Source organism: Aspergillus ruber (genome assembly GCF_000600275.1).
Source record: "Aspergillus ruber CBS 135680 unplaced genomic scaffold scaffold00054, whole genome shotgun sequence".
Taxonomy (NCBI): domain Eukaryota; kingdom Fungi; phylum Ascomycota; class Eurotiomycetes; order Eurotiales; family Aspergillaceae; genus Aspergillus; species Aspergillus ruber.
This window is the reverse complement of record NW_024467350.1, coordinates 32,292-56,359: the sequence shown is the minus strand read 5'-3', so window position 1 is coordinate 56,359 and position 24,068 is coordinate 32,292. Positions and strand designations below refer to the sequence as shown.

Here is a 24,068-nt window from a genome sequence, read left to right as displayed (position 1 = left end):
TTGCTTAACATGACACATTCTACTCCAAGGTTGGGATTCACATGGTTGGCTTCCCACTCAATCCCCTGCTTTGGTTATACCATTCGCCCCATTGATGTTGAAATCATCATACTCCACAAATAAAGTGTTCCTTGCACGCCAATTAAAGCCGTGAGTGTTGTATTAGACAAGAAATCTGGAAATAAGACGGATAAACAAAAAAAATATTAGGTGAAGTGGTATAAAGGTGGCTCATGCGACGCATTTTTTATATTCTTTCCCCAGCACATGCAGCGTCATATCAAACAACGGGAGCCTTGACACTTGTCACCTTGCGTTTTTTTTTTTTTTTTTTTTTTTTTTTTTTTTTTTTTTTTTTTTTTGGTGGAGAGCCATCTCGGACCTACCTCACTTTTCAAAGGCCTTGACACTTGACCGTAATGGCGTGGCGGCGACCTTTTAGCGAACGTCCTGCCGTGCCCAGCACTGTAGTTGAAGGCCAGATGGAGCAGGTCCCAACCACTGGCGGTCAGTATATCAGCGAGGAAGGAAGCAATGATGCGCCGCCCACATACCAAGACGCCTCTGGCGCTCCAATTGAAAACAAGTCGCCGCTGGGGTACTCTGTCGGCCCTGTTACAATTACCTTGCTGAACATCACAATGATGATCGGCGCTGGTATCTACTCCACGCGTGAGTGCGACACAACTACGCATATCCAAACATGCCAGCTAATACGGCAAAGCATCATCTATCCTGTCTGGTACAGGTTCGATCGGCGTCAGTCTCATTTATTGGACCCTTGGTTACTTGGTGTGTCTCTCCCATGATTGGAAAGCAGAATTGACTGATCATGTTTGCTTCGTTCCAGCTATGTCTCACGTCTGGGGCTGTGTACCTTGAATTCACGGCATACTTCCCTAGTCGATCCGGTTCAGAAGTTGTTTTCCTCGAACAAGCTTACCCTAATCCAAAATGGCTCTTTCCTACCACGTTTGCGGTCCAGAGTGTTATTCTTTCATTTGGAAGTGCCAATGCTACGGGTGAGTTTATTGTTACATTCGATTTGGCATAGGACATTAATTAACAAGCTATAAGTCATGGCCCAGTATCTTATCGCCATCTCCGGGCACGAGGGCACCGACTGGCAAATTAAAGGCACCGCTCTAGCCTGCTACAGTCTTGCTATCTTGAGTGAGTTGCTTTCACTGAATCAATTCGTTTGAAATTGGGACCACTGACAAGGTATAGCGCTGGTGTTCAACACAAAATACGCATACTGGTTCTCGAACGCTGTTGGAATTGTGAAGATTTGCACCCTGCTCTTCGTTATAGTCACTGGTTTCGTTGTTTTGGGAGGGCATACTAAGGTCGAGAACCCCAAGGCCAATTTCCAAGATGTGTGGTCAGGTAGCTCTACAGCTTCTGCATACGGCTTTACTATTGCTTTGTACCGTATCATCTTCTCCTATGGAGGTTATAATAACGCCTTCAATGTTGCCAACGAAGTCAAGGTATGGCGACTCGATATTCAAGTGGTACGGGGCTGAGACTGACATTTTCTACTATAGAATCCCGTCAGGTCACTCAAAATCTACGCCACAGCTGCTCTTACAACGGTTTATATGTTATACATGTTCGCGAACATCGCTTTCTTTGCTGCTGGTTAGTTACTGGTAGTCCGGCCTATGCTAGGATCACCACACTGATTACAGATGGTTTTATAGTTCCCAAGAACGAGATAGAGAACTCTAACCTAACAACAGCAAGTCTTTTCTTCGAGAAGATCTTTGGCAATAGCGGTGCAGTTCGCGGCCTCAATTTCCTCATTGCCTTGGCTTCCTTCGGTAACATGATTGCCGTGATAATTGGCCTATCGCGGCGGATCAGAGAATGCGGCCGACAGGGAGTTCTACCTTGGACAAAATTCTGGGTCTCAACTAAGCCATTCGGCACGACCCTGGGCCCATATGCAATCATTTGGTTTTCGACCACACTAATGATCCTAGCCGTTCCTGCCGGAGACGCTTTCACTTTCAGTGTGTTTTCTTTTATTTCCCCGTCAGGAGCCAGTCGGGCGTTCTTGCAATGCTGATATTGAAATAGTCAACGATTTAAGCATCATCCCTAATGCTGCCTTCAACCTCGCAATGGCTCTTGGTATCTACGTTGTTCGCTGGCGCCGGAAGAGGGCCAATCTCCCGGAACCCGAATTCAAGGCCTGGCATGTTGTGATTCTCTTTAATATTCTCATCCAGCTCTACCTCCTTGTCATGCCCTGGTATCCGCCCGAAGGTGGCCAGTATGCTGGTGATGTCAGCTTTTGGTATGCAACGTACGCCGTGGCGGGGATTGGAATGTAAGTCAACTAAACTTGACCTGGGCCTTCACGTCCTACCTGCTATTGTTCTATTCATTCTCACACAATAGTACATAGTCTCCTTGCATGCGCCATCTATTACTGGTTTTGGGCTTTCCTTATTCCCAAGTGGAGGGGGTACAAGCTGCGACAGGAACTTATCAACCTAGATGGCGGAGTTCAGAGCAACCGGCTTACGAAAGTTCCTGACGCTGAGGTCGCCGAATGGGATACGATGCATGATGCGGCTGGTCGTCTCATCGAGTCGACGTTTGAGGGGGAGGAGATTCAGGTTCTGGGAAAGGCCACCAGGAGATCTTCAGATGACAGCAGACCGTATGCGTATGCGGCAAATAACGATCCCGATACTACCCAGGCTGCGGCTTATGTTTAGCTCGGTTGATGTGGGGGGAGATGGGGAACTTGAAGCTTTCCGTGATGTTGCGTGTTATTATCTAATTGGAAATACAATCGTCCTGGCTTTCCTACTCTACCCATGGGCTCTCGCGGGCGGACTGTGGCGAGACCTACACACAGGACACGATCAATAATAACCATCACCGCAAGATCCCGGCGATGCCACCGCATAATTATACTCGTAAGCGAGATTCTGCGGAGCTGCGGCTGAGATCTATTGTCAAAATGCAGAAGCCAGTGAGCATCATTCTGCTTCGACAGTCTAGAGAAAGGGCAGCCATGATGGGGTGGTAGCTCCAACCCCTACACCGTCTGGGATCATTTTGGTTGGCCCTCAGCCAGCCATGGTCAAACTGCTCAATAGTGCCAAGCAGTCCTATGAACCTACATATGATCTACAAGATATCGATCTCACTGGAAGAGGACATAAGTGGCCATTGAATGTAGGGAAGTGAGTGTCTGAGCCAGCACCGAATAGCTCCAGTCATACAGCAATACGCATATTCTGTGTATGCAGACTTCATCACATACTAATATTTAAGTAGAATCAGGATGTACAACATTACTCTTTAAATACAAGTGATTGTTATTTGCCTCTGCACTCTCATTCAATTCTCAGCAAGATGCCCCTTCTATGCGTAAATTTTCCTCTCCATACCGGAATTATTGGAATCAGACAATTCAAACAGCTGCTCGTTGTCAAGGGCGTCATTGTTGAAGGCCTCCAACAGGAGCCGAAAGAGCTACCCTCCCTTGTCATGTGGGATGACAATGGCTTACACATTTACGAGAAGCTATGCCACTACTCCCCATATTATCTGCGACGCTGTGAGATAGAGATTTTGCAGATATTCTGGGAATATAGTCAAGAGTCTACCCAGAACGGCGATAATGATTGAACTTGGCTGCGAATATGTACCTCCTTTGTATACAAACCAAGTCGAACATGACTGATATCTTGACAGGAATGATCAGAAGACTGGAGCCATTCCCTCAGCACTCGAAGCCCAGGAAAATACGGTCTTTCACTACGCCTCCGACGTAACAGCAAAAACTCTTTCAACAAGCTTGCATGGGCTATCGAAGAAGTTCCGTCCGTCCCCATTCATCCACGTTTCAGGCTTGCTGGGCACCTATGAAGACTGCGTATTATGATTCAAGTCCAGTCCTACCAATCTACCAGACTGCGAAATTGCTTTCCTCTAGGTGAGAAACACCATCTCCAACGCCGAGGTGAGGGAGACCGCCGATCTTCTATATTCTTCCTGTCAGGCCTGCAAAAGAAGTTGCTCATTCATCTTCAGCGCCGATGCTTGCCCCAATGAAACCCGGATTCTTGTCGCCTACGATACAAAGACTAGCCCATTCAGTGACTTCATGCTGAACGGCATGCATACCACCAACAAAGCCCTGGGTTCCTAAGCCTTCGACCTAGGCAACTGGCACGTCCAATCCCGCTTCGACCTGCTGATCAACATGGTTTGATGTTGACATGTTGCTCTGCGCGACTTGGAGATTGAGATTGATGGTTGGCGGACCTTGATCAGCCAGGGAACGCAGGTTAACCGGCTCATCAGCGGGAAGTGGTCGTGTGAGCAGGTTGGGAAGATGTCGCAGTTGGCTGGGTTCATGCTTACCGTCTCTTGGATAGATTCAAGTGGCGATTATGGTGAGCGGTCTTTCTTTCCTTTCTGGTATACTATATGATAGACCTTTAGATACTCATTGTTGCACTATAGGCTTCTATTGAGTCCATACAGTATGAAGTAGGGGTCATTGTTCCGTCCAAGCTGAACTTCATTGTGCATATCATAGAACTTTATTCTGGAGTTAGAATATATTTGACTTTTTTGAGCATCTTTTGTTTGCTAGCTGGTACCACATATCTACGTGGTGCTTTCTGGTCTTGTTCGCATAATCGTATCTCCAACGTGATCGCATCGAGTTATTCTGGCTACTCCGCTGGCTATTGAAGCCCAGTCAGGTCCTTTGAGCCAATACTCATATTGCATTCTGAGATAACAGGTCCATACCGAAAAAAATTTCCGGCTTTCTTTCTCGGCTATGCGTGGCAGCGGTTTACGGTGTTCCACTGCCGCATTCTCCATTTTGCCTCCTATGCATTCGACCTGGGAATATGAGACTGTAATAACGCTAGTCTTCGGAGGCTGCGTCTGCATTCCTTAGAAGATCAACAACTTAACGACCTAGCCGGCTGTATGCGACAATACCGGATTAACTGGACCTGCCTAACGCCCATCTCGCCATGTCTCTTCCGCCCAGACAATGCCCTCAATCCCAAGTCATTCTGCATCGAAGGGGATTCGCTCACCCAAGCGCACGTGGATACCTGGGCTCATAGAATCAAGTTCATCAACAGCTATGGCCCGGCAGAGACTTGCTTCTGCACTGCAAGCGCGGTTGACCCACAGCGTTGGAGGCTGGGAGACGTTGGGGGCATGTTTAGCGGGCTGGCCTGGATTACTGTGATTAATGGCCCTAGCAGGCTTGCGTCAACTGGGGCTGTGGGTGAATTGGTGGTTGAGGGGCCAGCTGTGGCGCGGGGACATCTCAACAATGAAAATCAGACGCATGCCAGCTTCATTGACGTTCCGCCATGGCTTGAGAACTGAAGACCTGATGAAAAGACTGACCGTCTCTATCGCACGAGAGATTTAGTTCAGTACGGTGATGACAGCATCATCCAGTTCATTGGCCGCAGAGATACGCAGGTCAAGCTCTGTGGCCAACGTGTTGAACTGAGTGAGGTCGAATATCATATACATCGTGGCTTCCTTGGATCCCAAGAGGTTATCGCTGAAGTTATTTTTCCTTTAATCACACAGGCGCGGTCGATGTTGATTTGTTATGTCTTCACAGGCAAGAGAGGAAATGAAGGAGTAAATGAATATATTACTTCTCCAACAGCTAACTTCAAGCAGAGCGCGTCTCGAACGCTGTCACAACTTCGTGAATATTTGCCCGTTTACATGGTCCCAACACCCCTCCTCCCCTTTGTCAAGATCCCTTTGACTGGTGCGGGGAAGATCAATCGAAAAGAGCTCTGGCAAGTAGCCTCTGACTTGACACTCGCGGAGATAGAATTCTACAGCAGATCCGCGGATGCAATTCATGTATCAAAGCGCGAGCCGAAATCGCCTGTGGAGATCAAACTGCACTTTATCTGTGCTCAAGTGCTCAACCTCGATCCCGACTCCATTGGAATTGACGACAACTTTTTCCATCTCGGTGGAGACTCGATCAGCGCCATGCAAGTCGCAGCCAAGGCGAAAGCTGCCGGTCTATCTTCTACCGCCAGAACTATCCAGCAGTATAAGACAATATCTGCAATGGCTATGCTACGCGCTCGCTTTCGGCAAGAAGAAAACGGGAACTTGGTGCAGCAAGTCCACGATGACATTAACGGTTCATTTATATTCCGTCCTCACTCCGTAGACGATGTTGCGGGTGCAGTAAATGTGATAGTCCAGAGTCAGAAGTCTCTCGACATTTTCCATAGTCCCCTTTTGCGGACTGATCTGATTTAGGCACAGTCAGGGCAACAATTCTTGTTCTTGGTTGCCCACGAAGCCCATGCCAAGATTTGCTCCAATGGCTGGGGCTATTTTACCTTTCGGTTCACGAATCCCGAAGGATGCGAGAAATTTGGCACCACCGAAGTCCCTGAGATTGCCCTGAACTATTCTGGTCTTTATCAGCAGTTGGAAGTAGATATTGCACTTCTTCAATACACAGGTGAATTAGACGAAACTGACTCGGATATCATCAAATCGGCAAAGCGTTTTGGGCTCATTGAAATTTCAGTGGGTATGCACCAGGGTTGTCTACAGTTTGATGTTGCGTATAACCGACATATGAAGAAACAGAAGGAGATCATAAGTTGGATTGACCTATGTGAGGATTTTCTGGTCGATATGGCCAAATAAGTCGCGACATGTTTGTGACAGCAGCGGTTAGTTTTACGAGTTTACAAAGAATTGGAAGGAAATAATGATAACTAAAACCTCATCCCCAATCCTGACTCCAGCGGAATCATCAGTAATTGGTGCAGAGCACTGTAGAAAGAACCGTTTCTTGACTATAGATTTGAAATAAAGAACACAGAGGATAGATATCTGAAGGAGTGATAGTGATGAACGTGTTTGAGAGATGTCATTTCCCTTTTCGGGATAGATGTCTATTCAGTTATTTGCTGTGGTGCTTGGCAATAAAGTACAAATGACCTGGTGCCAGCATACAGTAAATTGTGTCTGTTGTAGTGAGCCTATGCTCACTGACCCTTAGCATCACTCTCCACAACCTCCATCCTATCCCTCGTCTCCCTCGCAAGCTTTCTCGCCCTTTCAGAAACACCACCAAACTCAGCAAGCTCCCCGAGCCTTTCCTTCCACAACTGCCACCGCTCTGGACAAAGTCCAAGTTTCCCCTCCCACAGCGGGCCCCCTCCACTCTGTTTCACCTCCATATCCAGACTAAACAGGACATGTCCACATATAGAAATCCAATCAAATGCACCCTCAATATCCTCGTCCCGCTCTGGGATGAAGTCCAAGATAGGCGTGCCACGATGCGCATGCGCATGCCGGAAGACTACATGGCCTTCCAAGCACCCGCCGACTTCGCCGATCGCGAGAGCGAACCAGTCGGCGGTGCGGTCGCGGGTTAGACGGGCAAGAAAGGAACTGGCATTTCGGTAGGTTTGCTTGGATTCTGCATCGCAGTTTGCCATTTCTAGTAATCTCGTTAGACGTTGTCTGTCTGATTTGGGTGGAAGAAGGAACCTACGCTCAAGCTCCTCCTCTATCGTCGGAAATAGGAGTGGCAAGTCTCTCCAGAGTTTATAATCAGAACAATCAATATGCACAATCGGAGACTTTGACACCAGGTTTTTCAGTGTTCCCACAAGCTCTGCAAGTTTCTCCTGTGCTGAATGATCATGTGGGATCTGAGAAGCGATATTGAGAAAAAGAGGCCACATATGTAAGAGGAAGCTTTGGGGTGGTTCCCTGGGTTCTCCATGAGGCTGGTCTTCGTTGCTTCGGTGTATAGGGAACAGATTATCTAGAGCCTGAGTGGTTTCAAGCGCCGATTTTGTGCTGGGATGTTGGAGGTAATCATTTAGGAGGTTGAACATTTTCTGCTCGATGATCCAGGGGTCATCGTCGTCGAATTTTAGGTGGAGGGCGGACATGGCGGTAGCTATTATGGGATATTGTTTGCACACTGTAGAGGGAAATGTTGTCTTGATTGGATTGTAGAATGAAGTGTTCAGAAGTCCAAGGCATGGTCCAGAAATAAGTGACAGCCTTATTTGGGTATGTTCATAGCCTTGCAGATGGTTTCCCGCCCCCGCGGCCCGTCCCTATTTACTTTTAGCGACCCTGGTCCCCAAACACCGCCTACTGTACAGGCTGTGAAAAGAAAAAGAAATACACATGCACCATTGGCTGACAATGAGAAGGACCCTGAAAGATGATTAGAAGGAATACATTCTCCCTCCACTGTTACCAGCATTTAGGATTGGAGACTTGAATTAACAGGCAGCGATTACATTCCTTTCTACAAAATCCATTCATCAAGATGATCATCAGGGTTTTCAGCCTCGTGTTTGGATATATCCCATGATGGGCTCGCAGCCTTGGTTTGAGATGAAGATATAAATTTTGGCGCTGTCCAGCAGCAATGGTCAGCAACAAGCCAAGTTAACACAAACAAAATAAAAACAATCTCTTCTCAAAATACCTCCCAATATGGTCTCTACCAAAACCATCCTCTTCATCTGCCTCTCCTCTCTAGCAGCAACCCAGGACACGGTGAGTCCCCCTACAACCTCATCACACACAACCCACAACTAACCACTCCACACACACAGACCTGGACCTGCGCCAACACCCAAGGCCAAATCCGCATCAGCCAAAACTATGCCGTTTCTGCCTCCCACCAGGCGCCTCTCTCCGACCACAAGACCAAATCCAGCTACCCGCACTGGTTTTCCAACGGCTACGACGGCGACGGTAACGTGAGAGACGCCAAAAATAAACCGCCCATTAAGTTCCCAGTCGGTCAGTGCAACAAGCCCCCGAAGCATAGCAAGGACGGAGATGCGAAGGATGATCATTATCTGTTGGAGTTTCCGCTGAAGAAGAATGGGAAGTTGTATCCATTTGATAAGAAGCCGAAGGAGTTGACAGAGCCAGCGAGGGTGGTTTACACTTGGCCGGATAACGTGTTTTGTGGGATTGTGGCGCATACGGAGGGTAGTAATGGGCCGCTTGAATTGTGTCATACATAGCAGTTGGTTGGGATGACGGAAGGGCCCGATACAGTAACTGAGTCATGGAAGCTTGTGGACAATCATTTCTATCGAGCATGTGTATATTTGACATTGGTCTAGTGCCCTGCATGGGATGGACTCATAACTTGGGTCTATTGTCATGGACGTACAATGACATAGGATAAAGAATAAACCTTATTCCGGTAGTGAGGAATGCACGTATTTCCATGAATATACATCAAGCAGGTACTAGCTACTGCCGCTAAGACAAGACTTACAACTTACGGCCACAAAACCCTAGAAACAAATCATGAAATGCAAACCCACGTGTTCATAGGCACGGAGAGTCTTGCAAATTTTTCGCTGCCCCGCGGTCAATCCCTATTTTTTGCTGTAATACAAAGCCCTAGGGAAACAACTTTGGACACAGTCCTATCCCTGTCCCCCCGACATAGACGCATCCGGAATACTTATTTTTCAAGCCTACGATCACGCATCAATCTAGTGCCGTCAGAGTAGAGATCAGAGCCTGTCTGAAAAGAGGACAACAAGAGCATCACTAAGATCCAGAGAAAATACCAGAAAGATTCCATCACCTCGACACCTAGGTATGACATTATTCGAGTGGTCCCTGTTACACAATAATCCCACATAACATCAAATATAGGCGACCTGCAAAGCCATATGGAATTCTACTCTTCTCTGGCCATACAACATCACATATTCTTTTGGTACCATCCATCTAGCATCTAATCATATTGATCATTCTAGTGCCATACGTCTAGTTAATCATCTTCTGTCGATTTATTATGGTGTAAGTTCGATAAACAGTTTAATCGAGCATCAACCAAGGTTTCAATCAAACATTCCAATCGACTGTTGTGACGACTTGACATCTTGACGTCGTGTATACGGCTTGACGTCGCCCATACGCTCGACGCTACGTATAAGACTAATAATGACAAACGGCACCGACATGAGTAGAACCCTGCCGTACAGTGGTCATAGAAACCCCTCCATCCTCTCAAAAAAGTTTCCTTTTTTCTTCTTTCTCTAGACTCTATATTTTCGTCGATGGCTACAATAACTTAGATAGGAATATCATTTCGTCAGTATCCGAGCCGTGACAATTACTCAAGATGTTCAATCAGGTTTAATTACGCAATGAAGCCCTTAACTACGCATTCAGTCAAGTTCGAGGCAATATGCCTAAGTAATACCCAGTTTGTAGCTAGAGTTTTATTCGGAGAACTTTGGCGCGGATGGAGTGTGTTCTCCATCCACGTCGCATGGATTTTGGATGCTCCGGCTTCGGTCTGCATCGCGCCACGATGTGGTCCATAGCACGGTCGAAGTCTCAGTATTTGCCAGACCTCTGAAAGCTATAAGCTGAACAGACTGATAAGCTATTTAACACGAGAGCTCGAATATACTAGTCGAGTAGAGGTTCTCTAGTGACGTTTCTAATGTTGTAGTCGGTCATGAAGTTCCGCCGTATTTTCTGTTTCATTTCTTGCTCTCCTCAACTTCAAACAGTACGTGGCAGCATCATGATAGCTAAATATATGTAAGTGCGGTGACCGTTCAACCAGGATAGCCACTTACAAAATGCTCAATTCTCTATTCAGCAAGCCTCGGATTTTTGTACGGCTGCCATTTCCGGCCACTTTCCGTACGACCTGTTCGTACCACCGCCCATGCGTATGTTCATAGCGAGGTTCTGATCAAGGGCGAATAACTCAACCCGCTTTTCTTCTCTTTTCTGTCCTGTAATGTATCCTCACATGCCGGACAGGTGCACTGAAATCCCCATTTGTCCGGCTCGGTCTGGCGCTGGCCCCGGATATGATTGGTACCACCGATGTACGTGATGGTAAGCTTCTCGACTGCCATAATGCCGCGCATGGCATGGAAGGTCTCTTCCCGAGAACCGAATTATTTGAACAGTGAATATTGAGAGCGCATGAGTGATTAATCCGAGGTCCAAGCAAGAAGACATTCCCAAATGCATTCGCAGCATAGATAGCGAGTACTCTGCGATGCAACTCTACCAACTCTATTCCATCCCACGTTAGCAGCGCGCTTGAACGATCTACAGGCATATCCATGGAGCTCTAGGTATAGACTTTGACGCGATGGCGGGAGGCTTTCAAATGCTCGCACGATGTCTCGCGTTTCCGCCCTTGACTTCAAGTAGAGCCGTTTCTACAATGACACGGGAGCCACAAGGTATGTCGGCTTTTGCAAACACCCCTAAGCTTTTCAGTGCTGATTCTTTGAGTTCTATGAGGCGTTCATCTGACAATTATTCAGTTTACACAGCTTCGGGCAGGCCTAGAGCCTTAGCGTACCCTGAACATATCGATAGTCTTCTCGGTTTTCTCGGTGGCCATGGCAGAGGATTAAAACTCGGGCGGTGAAATCGGTTTACACCACGGGCTTCAAGTTGTGCTAAGACTTGTATGACTTTTCTGTTCAGCTGCCGTAAGCTGACAGCAACATTGACGCGGCCCGCTCATTGCTCGCATGCCTAGCTTCTTTATAATTGGTCCGGCTTCTGGTGTCATGTACACCCTGCCAGTAGATTAACGCTGTATTCGAATTGCGATTGCACAGCAAGAAAAGGAACTTACCGTCACTCTGAAAGGGCTACTGTATCAGGGGCCGCGCTGAGACTGCGGAGATGTCCACTAGATAAAGCACCAAATTCGAGGCTACTATGCTATGTGCACTTTTTACCTTGGGCCTGGCGGCGCCAAGGGTAAGGTACTATAGCAGAACCAGTAACCCGGTACGTATTTGGTCACGGCTGGCTAATTACATTGAGGCGACCTTGGAGGTGGGGCAGAATCGGCGAAACTGTCTCATGGTTGAGGCCCATACTCTTCGATATAGAGTCACCGGACGAGCATCAGAAAACACGAGCGTAGGGTTCTTTTCTAAGCCCAACCATCACACCCAGGTCCATCCACGTAAACAACGTGGTACGAATTAGATTGATGAAAACATCCATCGCGTAAGCCCGCGTGTCACTCTCATGCACTCTGCCAGTTTTGCTGGACCAACATGCGATGTCACAGTTTATTGGATAAGTCGTCTCAACATGTATCCCCGTGTTTCGGGCTTCCCACTATGCAGTAGAGTTCAACCAGGGCACGGCCCCGGCCAGAATTTCCGAGCGTTTCCTCGTACCGTCTATCCCGGAGAAGGATCTATGCAGGATTTCCGGCGGAATGAGACCGTACATTGTGACTCCCCAGCCCAGCATGGATGTCGTTATCGCACTACCCGTAGGTTGACGGACATTTTAACCGAGTTCCTGCATGCATAGTTGACTCCCATGTGGTCTGATTCATTATAGCGTAACCGGAGTCCAAGAGCGATTCCGGGGATGTCCCAGCATAGCATCGGAGTACTGTCGGAGAGTCTACTCCGGAGTAGTTCGGAGCACTCCGACCCCGCATCCCCGCACTGGGAATATTACACGGTGGATCCAGCTGTCATGCAGTACGTAATGAAATTACCGTTTCTGGACAAGCCGCATGATACTTTCCGACTCTTCGTCTGTGCTGCGGTACGTATTGGACGTACGGTACATACGGTACGGTACGGTACACTCGCCAAGGTGATTCTGGGGGCGACGCGATCTTGGGATGCCCAGAATGCTAAGAGTGCTAAGAATGCTTGTCAAGACCAAGCATCGCCAAGGCATCATAATGGATCCTATATAAACAGAACACTCCATGGAGTAAATGGCCCTACGAAAGATATGGAACGAATGCATCTGTCACTGAGCCAATCTCGCGTATCGTTACCATACCAGATCCGGTCTTTGTTTCTTTCAAGCGAACAGGCACCACCCGCGGGTTGGATCCGACCCTCCATAGAGAGCCAGACAAAGGGGTCATACTCGGCTAACTTCCTAGTTTTGGTCCACCCAGTCAGATTGGCAGTGTATACAAGGATCCTTTGTTTTCCTAACCTGGAGACCCCGGAACTCCCATCAATTTCCCTTCCTCCGCATCATCCCGATCCGGCAATCTTACTCTTATTCACTCCAAATGGCCTTGACTCCCAGCCTTGGCCCCCACGCTATGTTTTCGAATGGAGCAATTTTACGTCGGCGGCGGGGATGCCATCCTGCCGCTAAGCGTTTTCCTGAGGTCCCATTGGACCCTTGGCTCTCTCGACGGCTCGCGAGACATGCCCAATACCGGCACCCATTGTCCCCTGGAACCTTGTCCCTCTTTGATTAATCAAACCGTAAGACTGGCATTAACTCCCGGGGCATACAAAAGTGCCCATGTCCCCCGGAAGCCTGGCTTCGGGCTTGCTCTCGCTGTCATTGCCTTGGTGCGTGTCTCGTCTTCCACCTTCACCTACAACAAGATGTGGACAACAACCTGTGGTTTGCGGGGCAGGAAGCTCCATATTGCCATCACCATCACCTCTGTTCTGGGGTTCTCGCTCTTCGGCTATGATCAGGGTTTGATGTCCGGTATCATTTCCGGCGACCAGTTTACCCAGGAGTTCCCCCCTCTCTACATCCCCCCAGAGGACTCTCCCGACTACTCCGCCTCTTACTCTCAGCACGTCTCGGTCCTTCGTGGTGCGGTGACGGCCTGTTACGAACTCGGTTGTTTCTTCGGCGCCATTTTCACCCTCATGTACGGTGAGAAGATCGGTCGAACCCCGTTGCTGGTCGCTGGAGGCATCATCATGGTCGTCGGTGCCGTCATCTCCACCGCTGCTTTCGGCCCTCAGTGGGGCTTGGGCCAGTTTGTCGTCGGCCGTGTGATTTCAGGCCTTGGAAACGGCATGGATACGGCGACAATTCCGGTTTGGCAGTCAGAATGCTCTCGCGCTCACAATCGAGGGTTCCTTGTCTGTTTTGAGGGTGCCATTATCGCCGTCGGCACTTTCGTCGCCTATTGGGTCGACTTTGGTCTTTCGTACGTTGACACTTCGGTCCAGTGGCGCTTCCCTGTCGCGTTCCAGATCATCTTCGCTATCCTGGTGACCGTGGGCGCTCTGATGCTGCCCGAGTCCCCTCGCTGGTTTGTCATGAGGGGGCGTGACGAGGAAGCACGCCACGTCCTGGCCCAACTCAACGATGCTGAACCCGACTCCGAGAGCGTGCTCAACGATTTCAACCTCATGAAGGCCGACCTCAGATCGACCCAGGACACCAAGGCCAGCTGGAAGACGCTGTTCACCTTTGGCAAGACCCAGGAATTCCAGCGCATGATGATCGGCTGCTCCGGTCAGTTTTTCCAGCAATTCACCGGCTGCAACGCCGCCATCTACTACTCCACGCTGCTCTTTGAGCAGAACCTGAACATGTCACACCGTCTCTCCTTGGTTTTGGGTGGTGTCTTTGCCACGGTCTATGCCCTCGCTACCATTCCCTCCTTTTTCATGATTGAGAAGGTTGGCCGCCGCAACCTATTCTTGATCGGCTTCCTTGGCCAGGGTCTCAGTTTCATCATCACCATGGCCTGCCTCATTGACCCCACTGTGGAGAACTCCAAGGGTGCCATCGTCGGTATCTTCCTTTTCATCTGCTTCTTCGCCTTCACGACTCTGCCGCTGCCCTGGATCTACCCACCGGAGATCAACCCTCTCCGCACCCGTACCATGGCGGCTGCGGCCTCAACTTGCACCAACTGGATCTGCAACTTTGCCGTCGTCATGTTCACCCCCGTTTTCTCCGACGCCAGTGGCTGGGGCATCTACCTTTTCTTCGCACTCGTCAACTTTTGCGCTGTGCCCTTCGCCTGGTTCTTCTACGCTGAAACCGCCGGCCGTGATCTGGAAGAGGTTGACATTATTTTCGCCAAGGCCCATATCGAGGGCAAGTGGCCCTACCAGGTCGCTAATGAGTTGCCCAAGCTCAATTCCGACGAGATTGCTCAGATGTCGGGTGACCTGGGCTTGAGTTTACCGGATGCAAGAGTCACGTATGGGGCTGAGAAGGCGGAGATCGCCATTAGCAGCGGTGACAGCCAGGAGAGGCAGATCAATGAATAGATGTCTCCTATACCAACTCACAATGGCCATGTACAGCCGGGCTGTTTGAAGTTTAATTTGAGGACGGGAATAATTGGCTCGCGGCGGGGTGCCACTGATAGATGTAAATTAGTGTCTCGGTTCTCGCATAATTGTCTACTTTGCTACCATAATTTGTACGTACAAGAATGTCATTGTTACTTCATCTTCTATCACGCACCGGTATGGCTGGTGACCGGTCCTCGGCTTCAACTTCGTAGCTCAATACGCGCATCTAACTTCCAATCGTAACTTTGGCTGCAGCTCTCATAACATCCTGCGGTCCATCCCTATCCGTTCAGAGCTCAGATTTTCCGAACGCTTGTCGCATGGGTACCTCCAGACTATCGGCCGTAGCCCATTCGCCGCCCTGGCGACTGAAAGCAAACTCATAATCGGCGGCTTGTACGACATCTCATTGCAGTCCGCTTGACTCTCGAAAAGGGTTCAACGAACGCTGATCGCGGCAGCACCTCGCCGGGAATAGTGCCGATGATAATATCGGGCCCCTCCGTAATATCCGATTGGTGAGCCGTAGCCATGACACTGCATGCATCCCGAAGGTCGATAGCAATTTTACGCGCCTTGTCAACCGTTCGGTTCCAAACATAGATTTGCTTAACCTCTGCCTGGGCCAAAGCGTAGACAACTGTTCTTGCTGCTCCACCAGCGCCAACGAGTCCGACGGGTGTCCGCGAGGGATCCAAGCGACAGGTATCTAACGGCAGTGGAGTACACACCAGTCCAGTCGGTGTTATCGCCGTAAATCGTTCGTACTCCGATATGGTTCCGTGCGCCAAAAATGTGTATATGGCGCCTAATTCCATAGCCGCATTTGATACCAATAGTCGTCGACGCTGAGTCTCTGCGGCATAGTCACGCTAGCGCCTCCGAAGTCGTTGTCGTTGATAAGGTGTTCCACGCCACTGAGGCTTGTGCAATCGCGGATATCGTAGTCTGAGGGCTGCAGATGCTGCGTTGCATGACTGGGAAGAAGCTTTGCGATATGCCCTGTCCGAAGATGTGGGAGTGCATATTCGAATATTAGAACTTCTCGTCAAACAGATGAATGAGAAATAGAATTCGCTCGCTTGCTACAATTGGACTACGGATATGTAATGGTATCACGTTTATAAGCAGACAGTTGATATTTATATAGATGGCATTGGTCGGGGCTGACTCTACGGGCTTGGTTCCGATGCAGGCTGTCGACTGTATTCATATCCCAAAAGGCGAACCAAAGCCATGTACATACGGAAATGTGAAGAAAAGCGGGCTGCAGTCGGTCTACGTTAGAGGGCTAGAAATCCTCTCGGGGTTATTAATTAGGCATGTTCAGGGGGTGATATGTTCCGCAGTGGCTACGCGGAAGCCAGTTTTGTTGACGGCAAGTTCCTAAACCGCACCGCGGACGAATAACGCGAATTAGAGCTGGTAAAAGACTTGGATCTGTTGTTGGCTTCCAACGATGATGACTCTGGCCAGGCTGGATTTTCCCATGGGAACAAGCCCCCACTGCTCGAAGAAAAACAGGTGCACACCCAACAGGAGCCAGCCTTTCGTTCTGGCGAGTCCGGGAAGTTGCAAACAGGCAGGCGTTGCTCTTTCGTCGGTCAATTTCCGAGAAGCTACTTCCGCTCTGGTCGATGGCCATTGCGAGTGCTCAGTACTTTCAATCAGATTACACGGCTGATGAAAAACTGAGCAACGTATTGGATGATGCAGGAGTCTCTTCTCCAGATGGTGTAGCTCGTGATCTGCAAACTTGGCATTCGAGTCTGAAAAATACAGCATCAAATCAATGATAGCACACTCATTCCGTCAATGTTAACGCTCCATCTTACGTAGGACTTTGTTTTATTGACTTCGTTTCATCGGGCTCACGCAATCGAACCTGAATGGATACCACTGGTGGAAGGAACTGCCGATTCGACTCTCTCAATATAATTGTAGTATCTCAAATGGCCTGGGTCTCAGGGTCTTCTTCCTTCTGCCGATTCTACAATGCAGGCCGAATGTTGTCTACATGAATTCCAGTCAGTGGCGGACGGCAATGACCTGCCAGTCCGGGTATGAATAGGTGAAATACTGCAAATTATGAATAATCACCAGGGAAATAGAAAGCATACACAACTCAGTAGATGGACTTAGGTCAGTTTGACCGGTCAGCGGTGCTTCCTTCGCAGTTGATAGCCCAGTCTAGCCCCGTTGTGGTGGTACAAAACGAACCTTCGATCGATGTTGCGAACTTGTCACATCCTGCACATTCCGGCCTGCAAGTCTCGCAATCCCGGTCTGTTAGAGCAATGCCGTCACTTTCGTAGATGGATTATCCTCCCAATGAGATTAACGAATTTGACATTTTATTCGACATGTTGACATTTACCAAACTAGAAAGTAGATATACTGGTACACTATATATTGGCATAGGCTCATTATATTTTATAGAATGAGGACACAGCTGCATTCGCAGAACTCGGGATTTCTATCCAGCGACTTTGACTTCACTTTGCTAACTTTTTAACTCACTAAAAACCCCTCGAGTCCTTTGCCATGAAGGCTCGATCCTTACAAGCTCAGCTTCCCCAGAAGTGTATTCCAAGCAGCCATCCCTCGCTGTGCGTGGGTAAAAGGCGCCGTTTGATTGGGATTCGACATGGTCCGCGACAGCTCCATCGACACTCATCCATTGTACCCGAGATCCTTCAAAACTGCGCGAGCTATATCTACGACAGGAAGATATCCGCCCCTTTCCTGCCCGTATAGGAAAGTCGCGCATTTCGGCTCCAGGATATGCGTGCTGGTTGTTCCTCCACGTGGAACGGATGGCCTTGGGTCAGTAATAACTGCATCCGTTCAGCGTCCGCCACCTGGATACAGAAGACTCTGTGCACATAGACCGTTCGAACCAGACACTCGATTGACTCCTTCAGATCACTCGCAGAGTTTGGCGTCGTTCCCGTGATACTCGCAGGATCGGTCCAAACCCTCCCGGTGATGTTAAGCGCATCAAGGCAGCTTCCAAAGTTCAGTCTATCCACTCGCCTGACGACCCTTCACACCCGATCTCAAGTACCAATATATATACCTCAAACAAGATATCCGTCTACGAATCGAAAGTGCCAATTCTTCCGAGGCCAAGGTCGGCGGCCTCGACCATATCCTGCACGATGAGGACCATGTCGCCGGTGACATTCTCGGTCAGAAAATTCGTTATCATTTGAATGATATAAGTCCCGAGCGTCTTCACAATTTGGAACCACAATTTGAGCTTCTCAATTTTTCTCGCGTGATTTTTTTGGGTCTGTAAGATCCTTGTAAAACAGAAACGGTTGCAATCTGATAATTATGAGACCATATGCGTTGCATAGATTTTCCACTTCGCCAGCTGTGATCAGGAGATTCCATGGGCTTGCTTCTTCGTGGCTCTTCATGGCGGATTCTAAGTTCTCGTAGAAGATTTCAGCACCTTGAAACCCGGTTTCTGATACTCTCACCAGCTTCTCGGGAATGCGTGGACCCAGGCGCAATCCAGAGATATGGAGTATATTGCTTGGGAGGAATCTAAAATTGGTTAGTTTGGAAGTGAGAAAGCTGTCTTCCAGGGCAGGGAGGATGCTGGATATTCTGCGGGCAAATACTTATCCAAAGACCATTCATGATTGACCTACCAGGATCTCATATCTAACGACTCCTGCAATCAAAAATATATTGCGGACTCTTCTCTGCAGCCGTTTGCAATAATTCGCAAGCTTCCTGCCTAAAGATTTGCTTATTATCCTCGTCACCACACCATGACCGATATTGCTCATCAATCTGATGCGCAATGACTCCAGTGTCTTCGACTGTCATCCATCCCTATTTCTTTCCCAGCTCAAAGTCCAAGTCCTCCGCGACTTGAGGCACATGTCCAATAGCACACCCTTCTCACGCGATGACGGCAGGATGGTAACGAGAATATCGCGCGCTTCAAGTTCCGCGCTTGTCTGCGGTTCGAAGTCCAGCACGGTGCGAACGGTGTGGTATGGCATCTCAGTCAAATTCGTAGCCTCTTTCACTGATCGAATATGGGTGATCTGAGGACTGCTTCCGTATGGCTTTGTATTTTCCCGGAGAGCTCTCACTTCATCCTCGTCGCGATTGGCCACATAGACTGACGTAAATCCAAGCTCTTCATACAGAGCATAAACTGCGGCTCTGCGCGCCCTTCCCACGCCAATAATCAGGGCCGTCTGCCCTTGCTTTCCTCGGAAGCAAAAGTCGGACAGGATTTGATTCCACGCCAATCATTGTTCAGCCTGCGAATAGAACCATCCGTCACTCGGTAGACGTTGTTGCACGCGCAGACCTTGACACTGTAATCATCGAGGCCGTCCAGATGAGCCATGATCGCGGTCTTGTAAGGCATGGTGGCCACGCCGCCAGTGGAGTTGGGCTTCCGGAACAACCCAATGACATCTTCAACGATCGGACATTCTTTTGCAAGAAAGCGCCAGTTGTAACCCAATGACCGGGCGATGGACTTGTGCATGGGAGGTGCAATCGAGTGCGACTCCGATTCCGACGAGGTATGCAAATTCTCATTGATTGTCCATTTTTTAACATTGTGCTGTGCTTGAGTGGCAAAGCTGTCTTTCCAAATTATTTGATAGATCACCGTTTAGATGCGTCTGGTATCGTACTCGATCCTCAGTGGTATATTTAGCCGTGCTGGCCTGGATTCAAATCGCGATAGAAATGGATTCCGACTAAAACACACCGTTCAATCAGTACGCTCCTATCCAGTTCGCGGTCAGATGAGAAATTAACGCCCTGGTTTATCTCTTATCTTGAAAGACTTCATTTGCTACAGGAAATCGGCAAAAACACCGGATCGCACCTTAAACGTTTACCTCCTACGCTATTTTATTACGCATTCGCTAGCTCCTATCCTTCACGACACTGCTTTTTCCGCACAAAAGCTACTAGGACATATCACATTCGCGAGTCGATGAAAGACAAAAGCTATTGAGCCATTTTTCTTATTACCTGCATCGGCGCGGCAGTGACCATGCCCCATAAAGTGACCTTCACCCCGTTCGTTCGACGAAATCACTGAGGGAACTGCTATCGGGGCCCTCAACACCGTCTTCATCCGGTTGAACGATTCCGGCCGGAGATACACCGGGGCCAACACGAACAGCACGGGGGTTCGAGAAGTATATCTACAGAATATCGCTCAACAGATTCTTTGGACGGAGTGAGGTAGCCTCAAGTGCGGCGATCGAGACTCGGAGGGTAATTCATGGGGAAATAGCGATGCGCACAGGACCATAGACCATGCGATATGTCGAAACCATAGTTAGTTGGTTAATACTATATCCGATGCAGTATTTGTTGTATTTCTAATCATCAGACTCCGCGGATCCTTCCGCGGAAGCAGCTCCAATTCAATAGCAGGTCTACATCCATGTTAGAAAGTACGAGTATGCAGCGTCTCTGTATGGATATCTGCAAAACCAGTATTCACCATGGCCAATTTGCATAGTCTTCCCGCTGGTTCTAGACCGGAGAATGCGATTTGCAACAATGGACCGAACGACTTGGCGTTGGAGCGGTATTAACTACGCGAATTAGCAGAAGGATAGCCTGCTTATCGGTATGTCAGTATGCACCGGATATTTTCAGTTGCTAATAGAGCAGCGACGCCTGCGAATGAAAACCTGAAATCGATTTTCCATCCCGATGCATACATCCACACCACCTGGACGGGCCGCACATTCTACCTGGACTTTATCGCCGCTTCACAACGAGGCATGGATAACGGCGCTTCCATAATGCACCGGGTCCACATTTCGACGACTAATATCCCCCAGATGCCGTCCGGGCGGTGACCGAAATGAGAGCGACCATTACACAGTGATTGGTGATTGATGGATGCGAGGCCGACGTGGAAGCGGACTGTCGGTTCTGCTTCTTTCGGGGAGAGAACATTGCGGACACGGAATGAAGCGCCCGGTTCCTGCGCCATTGGTACGAAAAGGATAAACTTCTGCCGGTAAGTCCGGGCAGGGTCTCGGAATTAGATGAGAAAAATTGCAAGGGTATCCCAACGGTTACCGGTACGTGGCGTACTGCCAGGAGAAAACGATGCGTGTTGAGGTCCTGCGCGACATGCCCGGTCATCGGAGGAAGAATTACAATGCGAATGGGCAGGAACATGATTTGCCGTGTTGGCAGTGCAAACGATGGCCGGACGGTGAGGCTGTGGACATATAATGTTGGGGGCGCATATTTTCCTTGCGGCTGTGCCTATACATATCCAAGGCATTGCGGAATGCAAAGTACTGTGCAATTTTTGAATTGAGATCGCCGTGTGCTGTAGACTAGTTTGTGACTGAATGCGTTGGGCGTTGATCACAATCGGAAGATGCTCGGGTGAATCAGAATGTACAAGTCTGCCTTAGCGACAAGGCTGCGACGATCTCGCTTCCGACGCCCTATCAAGCTTAGTGGCTGGTAGTAGTTAGATTGAGCTTAAGCGGCCAAGTCATGTCGTGTTTCGGCTTTTGTCATTCTTGCTTTTGTTGAATCACATTGATCAGCGGCGGCCCCTGATGCTAATATTGTATCGAATCCTCTTCGTCCTCTCAAATGGCGGTGCCGCCAGACGGTGAAAGGAAAAAAACTCAGGTCGAACACTGAATCCGCCTTGGGGCCAGCTTAAACCCAAATAGGAAACACGAGGCTCCCTGACACGCCGATCCGCAGGGTATGCGATCCCTCCAGTCCAATCAATAGTCGCAGGCCCTAATTTGGCCCCCGCGGCGCAGTCCCCGGTGGAGCCCCCGGCGCGTTTGCTGGTCCCTCCAACTACGCCGTATGGGAGCCGCATCGCTGCCCGAGTGCGCTTAAAAGACGCCCTCGTCCTGTGTTTTTTTCTTTCAGATCAATCGCAATCCATCTTCCAATTCCCTCAAAGCCTCTGAGATCCTCCAATAACACAAAATCTTCAATTCCACTTCTCTATCTTCTATCCTCCTTCAAGCCAAACACAACCATCACAATGACCAAGCACAAGACCGACAAGTGCTCTGCCACCGTCCGCGTCCCTCCTATGGGCATCCACAATGTCTCCCAAGTCGTTGCCTTCACCAACGACCACTCAAAAACCGTCAGCTACCAGAAGTGCTGCGGTGCCAACAACGACCTCGTCATCTACAACAAGAACTGCTTCAAGTACTGCGACACCCCAACCAACCAGACCGAGGTCCTCGCGTGCATCAAGGACGCCGGCGTGACCAAGGTCGCCGCCTACAACAGCAGCCAAGAGTCCAACGACGACACCTCGGCTGCCATTCCTGTCTCGACCAACATGATGTCCAAGACGGCCATCGGGCTGGCGGCCATGATGGTCTTCAGCATGGCTGTCGGAACGCTATAGATCAGTCAATTGGGTAGCGGTGTTTGGTTTTTCTTAGCGGGTTTTTCTTTTGGTCAATTCTGGGATGATCTGTTTTTGCATGATAGATGTTCTGTTGTATATACTGATACCGATAATTCGATGCATCATGCGAATGGACGAATGCATTTTACTCAAATTTCACTCCCAAACATTATCTGACTATGTAGACCGAGCACAAATCCGACTTGGAATGTCCTCGTAATCCTGTCCGATGCTATAAAACGGAGTCCGTTCGTAGCGAGATACCTTAGAATATCTTTCCAGTCACAACCTTAATCCCTAGATAAAACTGCCCCCTTGGCACATGCATGTCAGCACTTAAATCTCTGCGCCCTGTCGATACGGAGCTGCCAAGTATAGCAAAGTTTGGCCCCTCATTATCGCACAGCCCCTTTATCCGACTTGGTTGAATCTACTCGCGACTAGATGAGGTCTTCTCTCTTTGCAGAGTACTATGTCGGGTCTTGTATCTCCGGGGAAGCCCTGGAGCTGCCGTTTGCCATGTATACGGACGACGGCAGTCAATTCAAGGCCCGGCGATATTGTAGGTGCATTTGCATACATGCTCGGACGTACTCCGTAGCCTTCCTAGTGCAGCGCGGCGTGGAACCACACGCGAACACCACAAGCAAAGACTGTCTTCAGGTCCGTCCGTCCAAGCGCCCTTCCGAATACGGCGGGATTCGGCTCGAAACACGAAACGCTGGACGTTATAGCAGACTGTCGATCTGGCGTATATTGCACTTTTTTTCGCACTATTGGATTTATCCGTTTTCTTGAGCTTCCTGTACTCACGTGGTGACGCCTCATGGACTCAATCGCCAAAGGAGAACGGAAGAAAGCTGTAAAAAATAACGATGGTGATAAGTAAAATAAAAGAAGAGAGAAAGAAGAATGAGAAGAGATGGTGATTTAAATGTGAAGGAAAAACTACTTTGTATCGATTTGGAGCCATATGTGTTCGAACATCTACATTACGAAAAGACCAAGGGTTCGGTTTCGATAGGGTATATTCAACTGCTCGGAAGCCATCTAGACAACAGGAGCAATGAGGATAGGATAAGACAAAGACAAACCAAAGCAGACAGATAAAACAAAACAGAACAAGCATTCAGATCATCCCAACGCCTTGCCTCCATAGACTCGTAAACATCACTCGCTTGCAAAATATACTCAGAAAAAAAGGAGAACAGACCAAAACCAAGAAAGCAAAGTAAAAACATAACTGTTTTTAAACCAACGCCGTAATTGCCCGCTCTGTCCGTCTAATGCGTAAGAGAATCAATCCTGAAGACGCCAAAACAATTGAGTCACTACTGGCTGGCAGCATCCACGATAGTGGTGCCATCAGCAGCAATACCAATCACGTTGCCGGCGGCATCGAGTCCTTTCATGGCCTTGTCGCCCGAAGAAGAGCCACCGTGGCTAGAGCCATGACCCTTGGGAGAGCGTTTGGAGTTGGCAGCCTCGGCGATAGTGGTGCCATCAGCAGCAATACCGACCAGGTTGCCGGCGGCATCGAGTCC

General features: G+C 49.0%; 9 protein-coding genes across 9 annotated transcripts; 6 read left to right on the top strand and 3 right to left on the bottom strand.

Annotated features, from left to right (window-relative positions):
* Positions 1-419: 419 nt before the first annotated feature.
* Positions 420-2,732, top strand: EURHEDRAFT_467609 (high affinity methionine permease; the record flags this gene model as incomplete). Its single annotated transcript, XM_040785190.1, has 9 exons — positions 420-672; positions 725-792; positions 851-1,007; positions 1,078-1,173; positions 1,231-1,493; positions 1,551-1,644; positions 1,707-2,018; positions 2,086-2,338; positions 2,417-2,732. The coding sequence occupies 9 exons, from the start codon at positions 420-422 to the stop codon at positions 2,730-2,732; spliced, it is 1,812 nt and encodes a 603-aa protein (XP_040633955.1).
* Positions 2,733-4,974: 2,242 nt separating this feature from the next.
* On the top strand, positions 4,975-6,702 carry EURHEDRAFT_382140 (acetyl-CoA synthetase-like protein; the record flags this gene model as incomplete). Its single annotated transcript, XM_040779497.1, has 3 exons — positions 4,975-5,364; positions 5,440-6,228; positions 6,304-6,702. 3 exons carry the CDS (start codon positions 4,975-4,977, stop codon positions 6,700-6,702), a joined length of 1,578 nt encoding a protein of 525 aa, XP_040633954.1.
* Positions 6,703-7,046: 344 nt separating this feature from the next.
* Positions 7,047-7,967, bottom strand: EURHEDRAFT_467614 (DUF3632 domain-containing protein; the record flags this gene model as incomplete). Its single annotated transcript, XM_040785191.1, has 2 exons — positions 7,047-7,507; positions 7,562-7,967. The coding sequence occupies 2 exons, from the start codon at positions 7,965-7,967 to the stop codon at positions 7,047-7,049; spliced, it is 867 nt and encodes a 288-aa protein (XP_040633953.1).
* Positions 7,968-8,526: 559 nt separating this feature from the next.
* Positions 8,527-9,068, top strand: aspf1 (major allergen and cytotoxin AspF1; the record flags this gene model as incomplete). Its single annotated transcript, XM_040780496.1, has 2 exons — positions 8,527-8,589; positions 8,649-9,068. 2 exons carry the CDS (start codon positions 8,527-8,529, stop codon positions 9,066-9,068), a joined length of 483 nt encoding a protein of 160 aa, XP_040633952.1.
* Positions 9,069-13,439: 4,371 nt separating this feature from the next.
* EURHEDRAFT_467629 (sugar porter family MFS transporter) lies at positions 13,440-15,080 on the top strand (the record flags this gene model as incomplete). Its single annotated transcript, XM_040785192.1, has 1 exon — positions 13,440-15,080. The coding sequence occupies one exon, from the start codon at positions 13,440-13,442 to the stop codon at positions 15,078-15,080; it is 1,641 nt and encodes a 546-aa protein (XP_040633951.1).
* A 407-nt stretch (positions 15,081-15,487) lies between these two features.
* Positions 15,488-15,925, bottom strand: EURHEDRAFT_382136 (uncharacterized protein; the record flags this gene model as incomplete). Its single annotated transcript, XM_040779496.1, has 1 exon — positions 15,488-15,925. The coding sequence occupies one exon, from the start codon at positions 15,923-15,925 to the stop codon at positions 15,488-15,490; it is 438 nt and encodes a 145-aa protein (XP_040633950.1).
* A 1,855-nt stretch (positions 15,926-17,780) lies between these two features.
* Positions 17,781-19,629, bottom strand: EURHEDRAFT_519286 (uncharacterized protein; the record flags this gene model as incomplete). Its single annotated transcript, XM_040786776.1, has 6 exons — positions 17,781-17,852; positions 17,915-18,152; positions 18,209-18,382; positions 18,423-18,582; positions 19,021-19,335; positions 19,365-19,629. 6 exons carry the CDS (start codon positions 19,627-19,629, stop codon positions 17,781-17,783), a joined length of 1,224 nt encoding a protein of 407 aa, XP_040633949.1.
* Positions 19,630-20,608: 979 nt separating this feature from the next.
* Positions 20,609-21,356, top strand: EURHEDRAFT_519285 (putative pathogenesis associated protein Pep2; the record flags this gene model as incomplete). Its single annotated transcript, XM_040786775.1, has 4 exons — positions 20,609-20,694; positions 20,776-20,958; positions 21,090-21,139; positions 21,169-21,356. The coding sequence occupies 4 exons, from the start codon at positions 20,609-20,611 to the stop codon at positions 21,354-21,356; spliced, it is 507 nt and encodes a 168-aa protein (XP_040633948.1).
* Positions 21,357-22,028: 672 nt separating this feature from the next.
* On the top strand, positions 22,029-22,561 carry EURHEDRAFT_417612 (uncharacterized protein). Its single transcript, XM_040783244.1, has one exon. The coding sequence runs from the start codon at positions 22,144-22,146 to the stop codon at positions 22,519-22,521; it is 378 nt and encodes a 125-aa protein (XP_040633947.1). The 5' UTR covers positions 22,029-22,143; the 3' UTR covers positions 22,522-22,561.
* Positions 22,562-24,068: the final 1,507 nt, after the last annotated feature.

What these genes read in the sequence shown, in the direction of transcription:
- EURHEDRAFT_417612 (XM_040783244.1), top strand. Translation starts at nt 22,144, where the DNA reads ATGACCAAGCACAAGACCGACAAGTGCTCTGCCACCGTCCGCGTCCCT.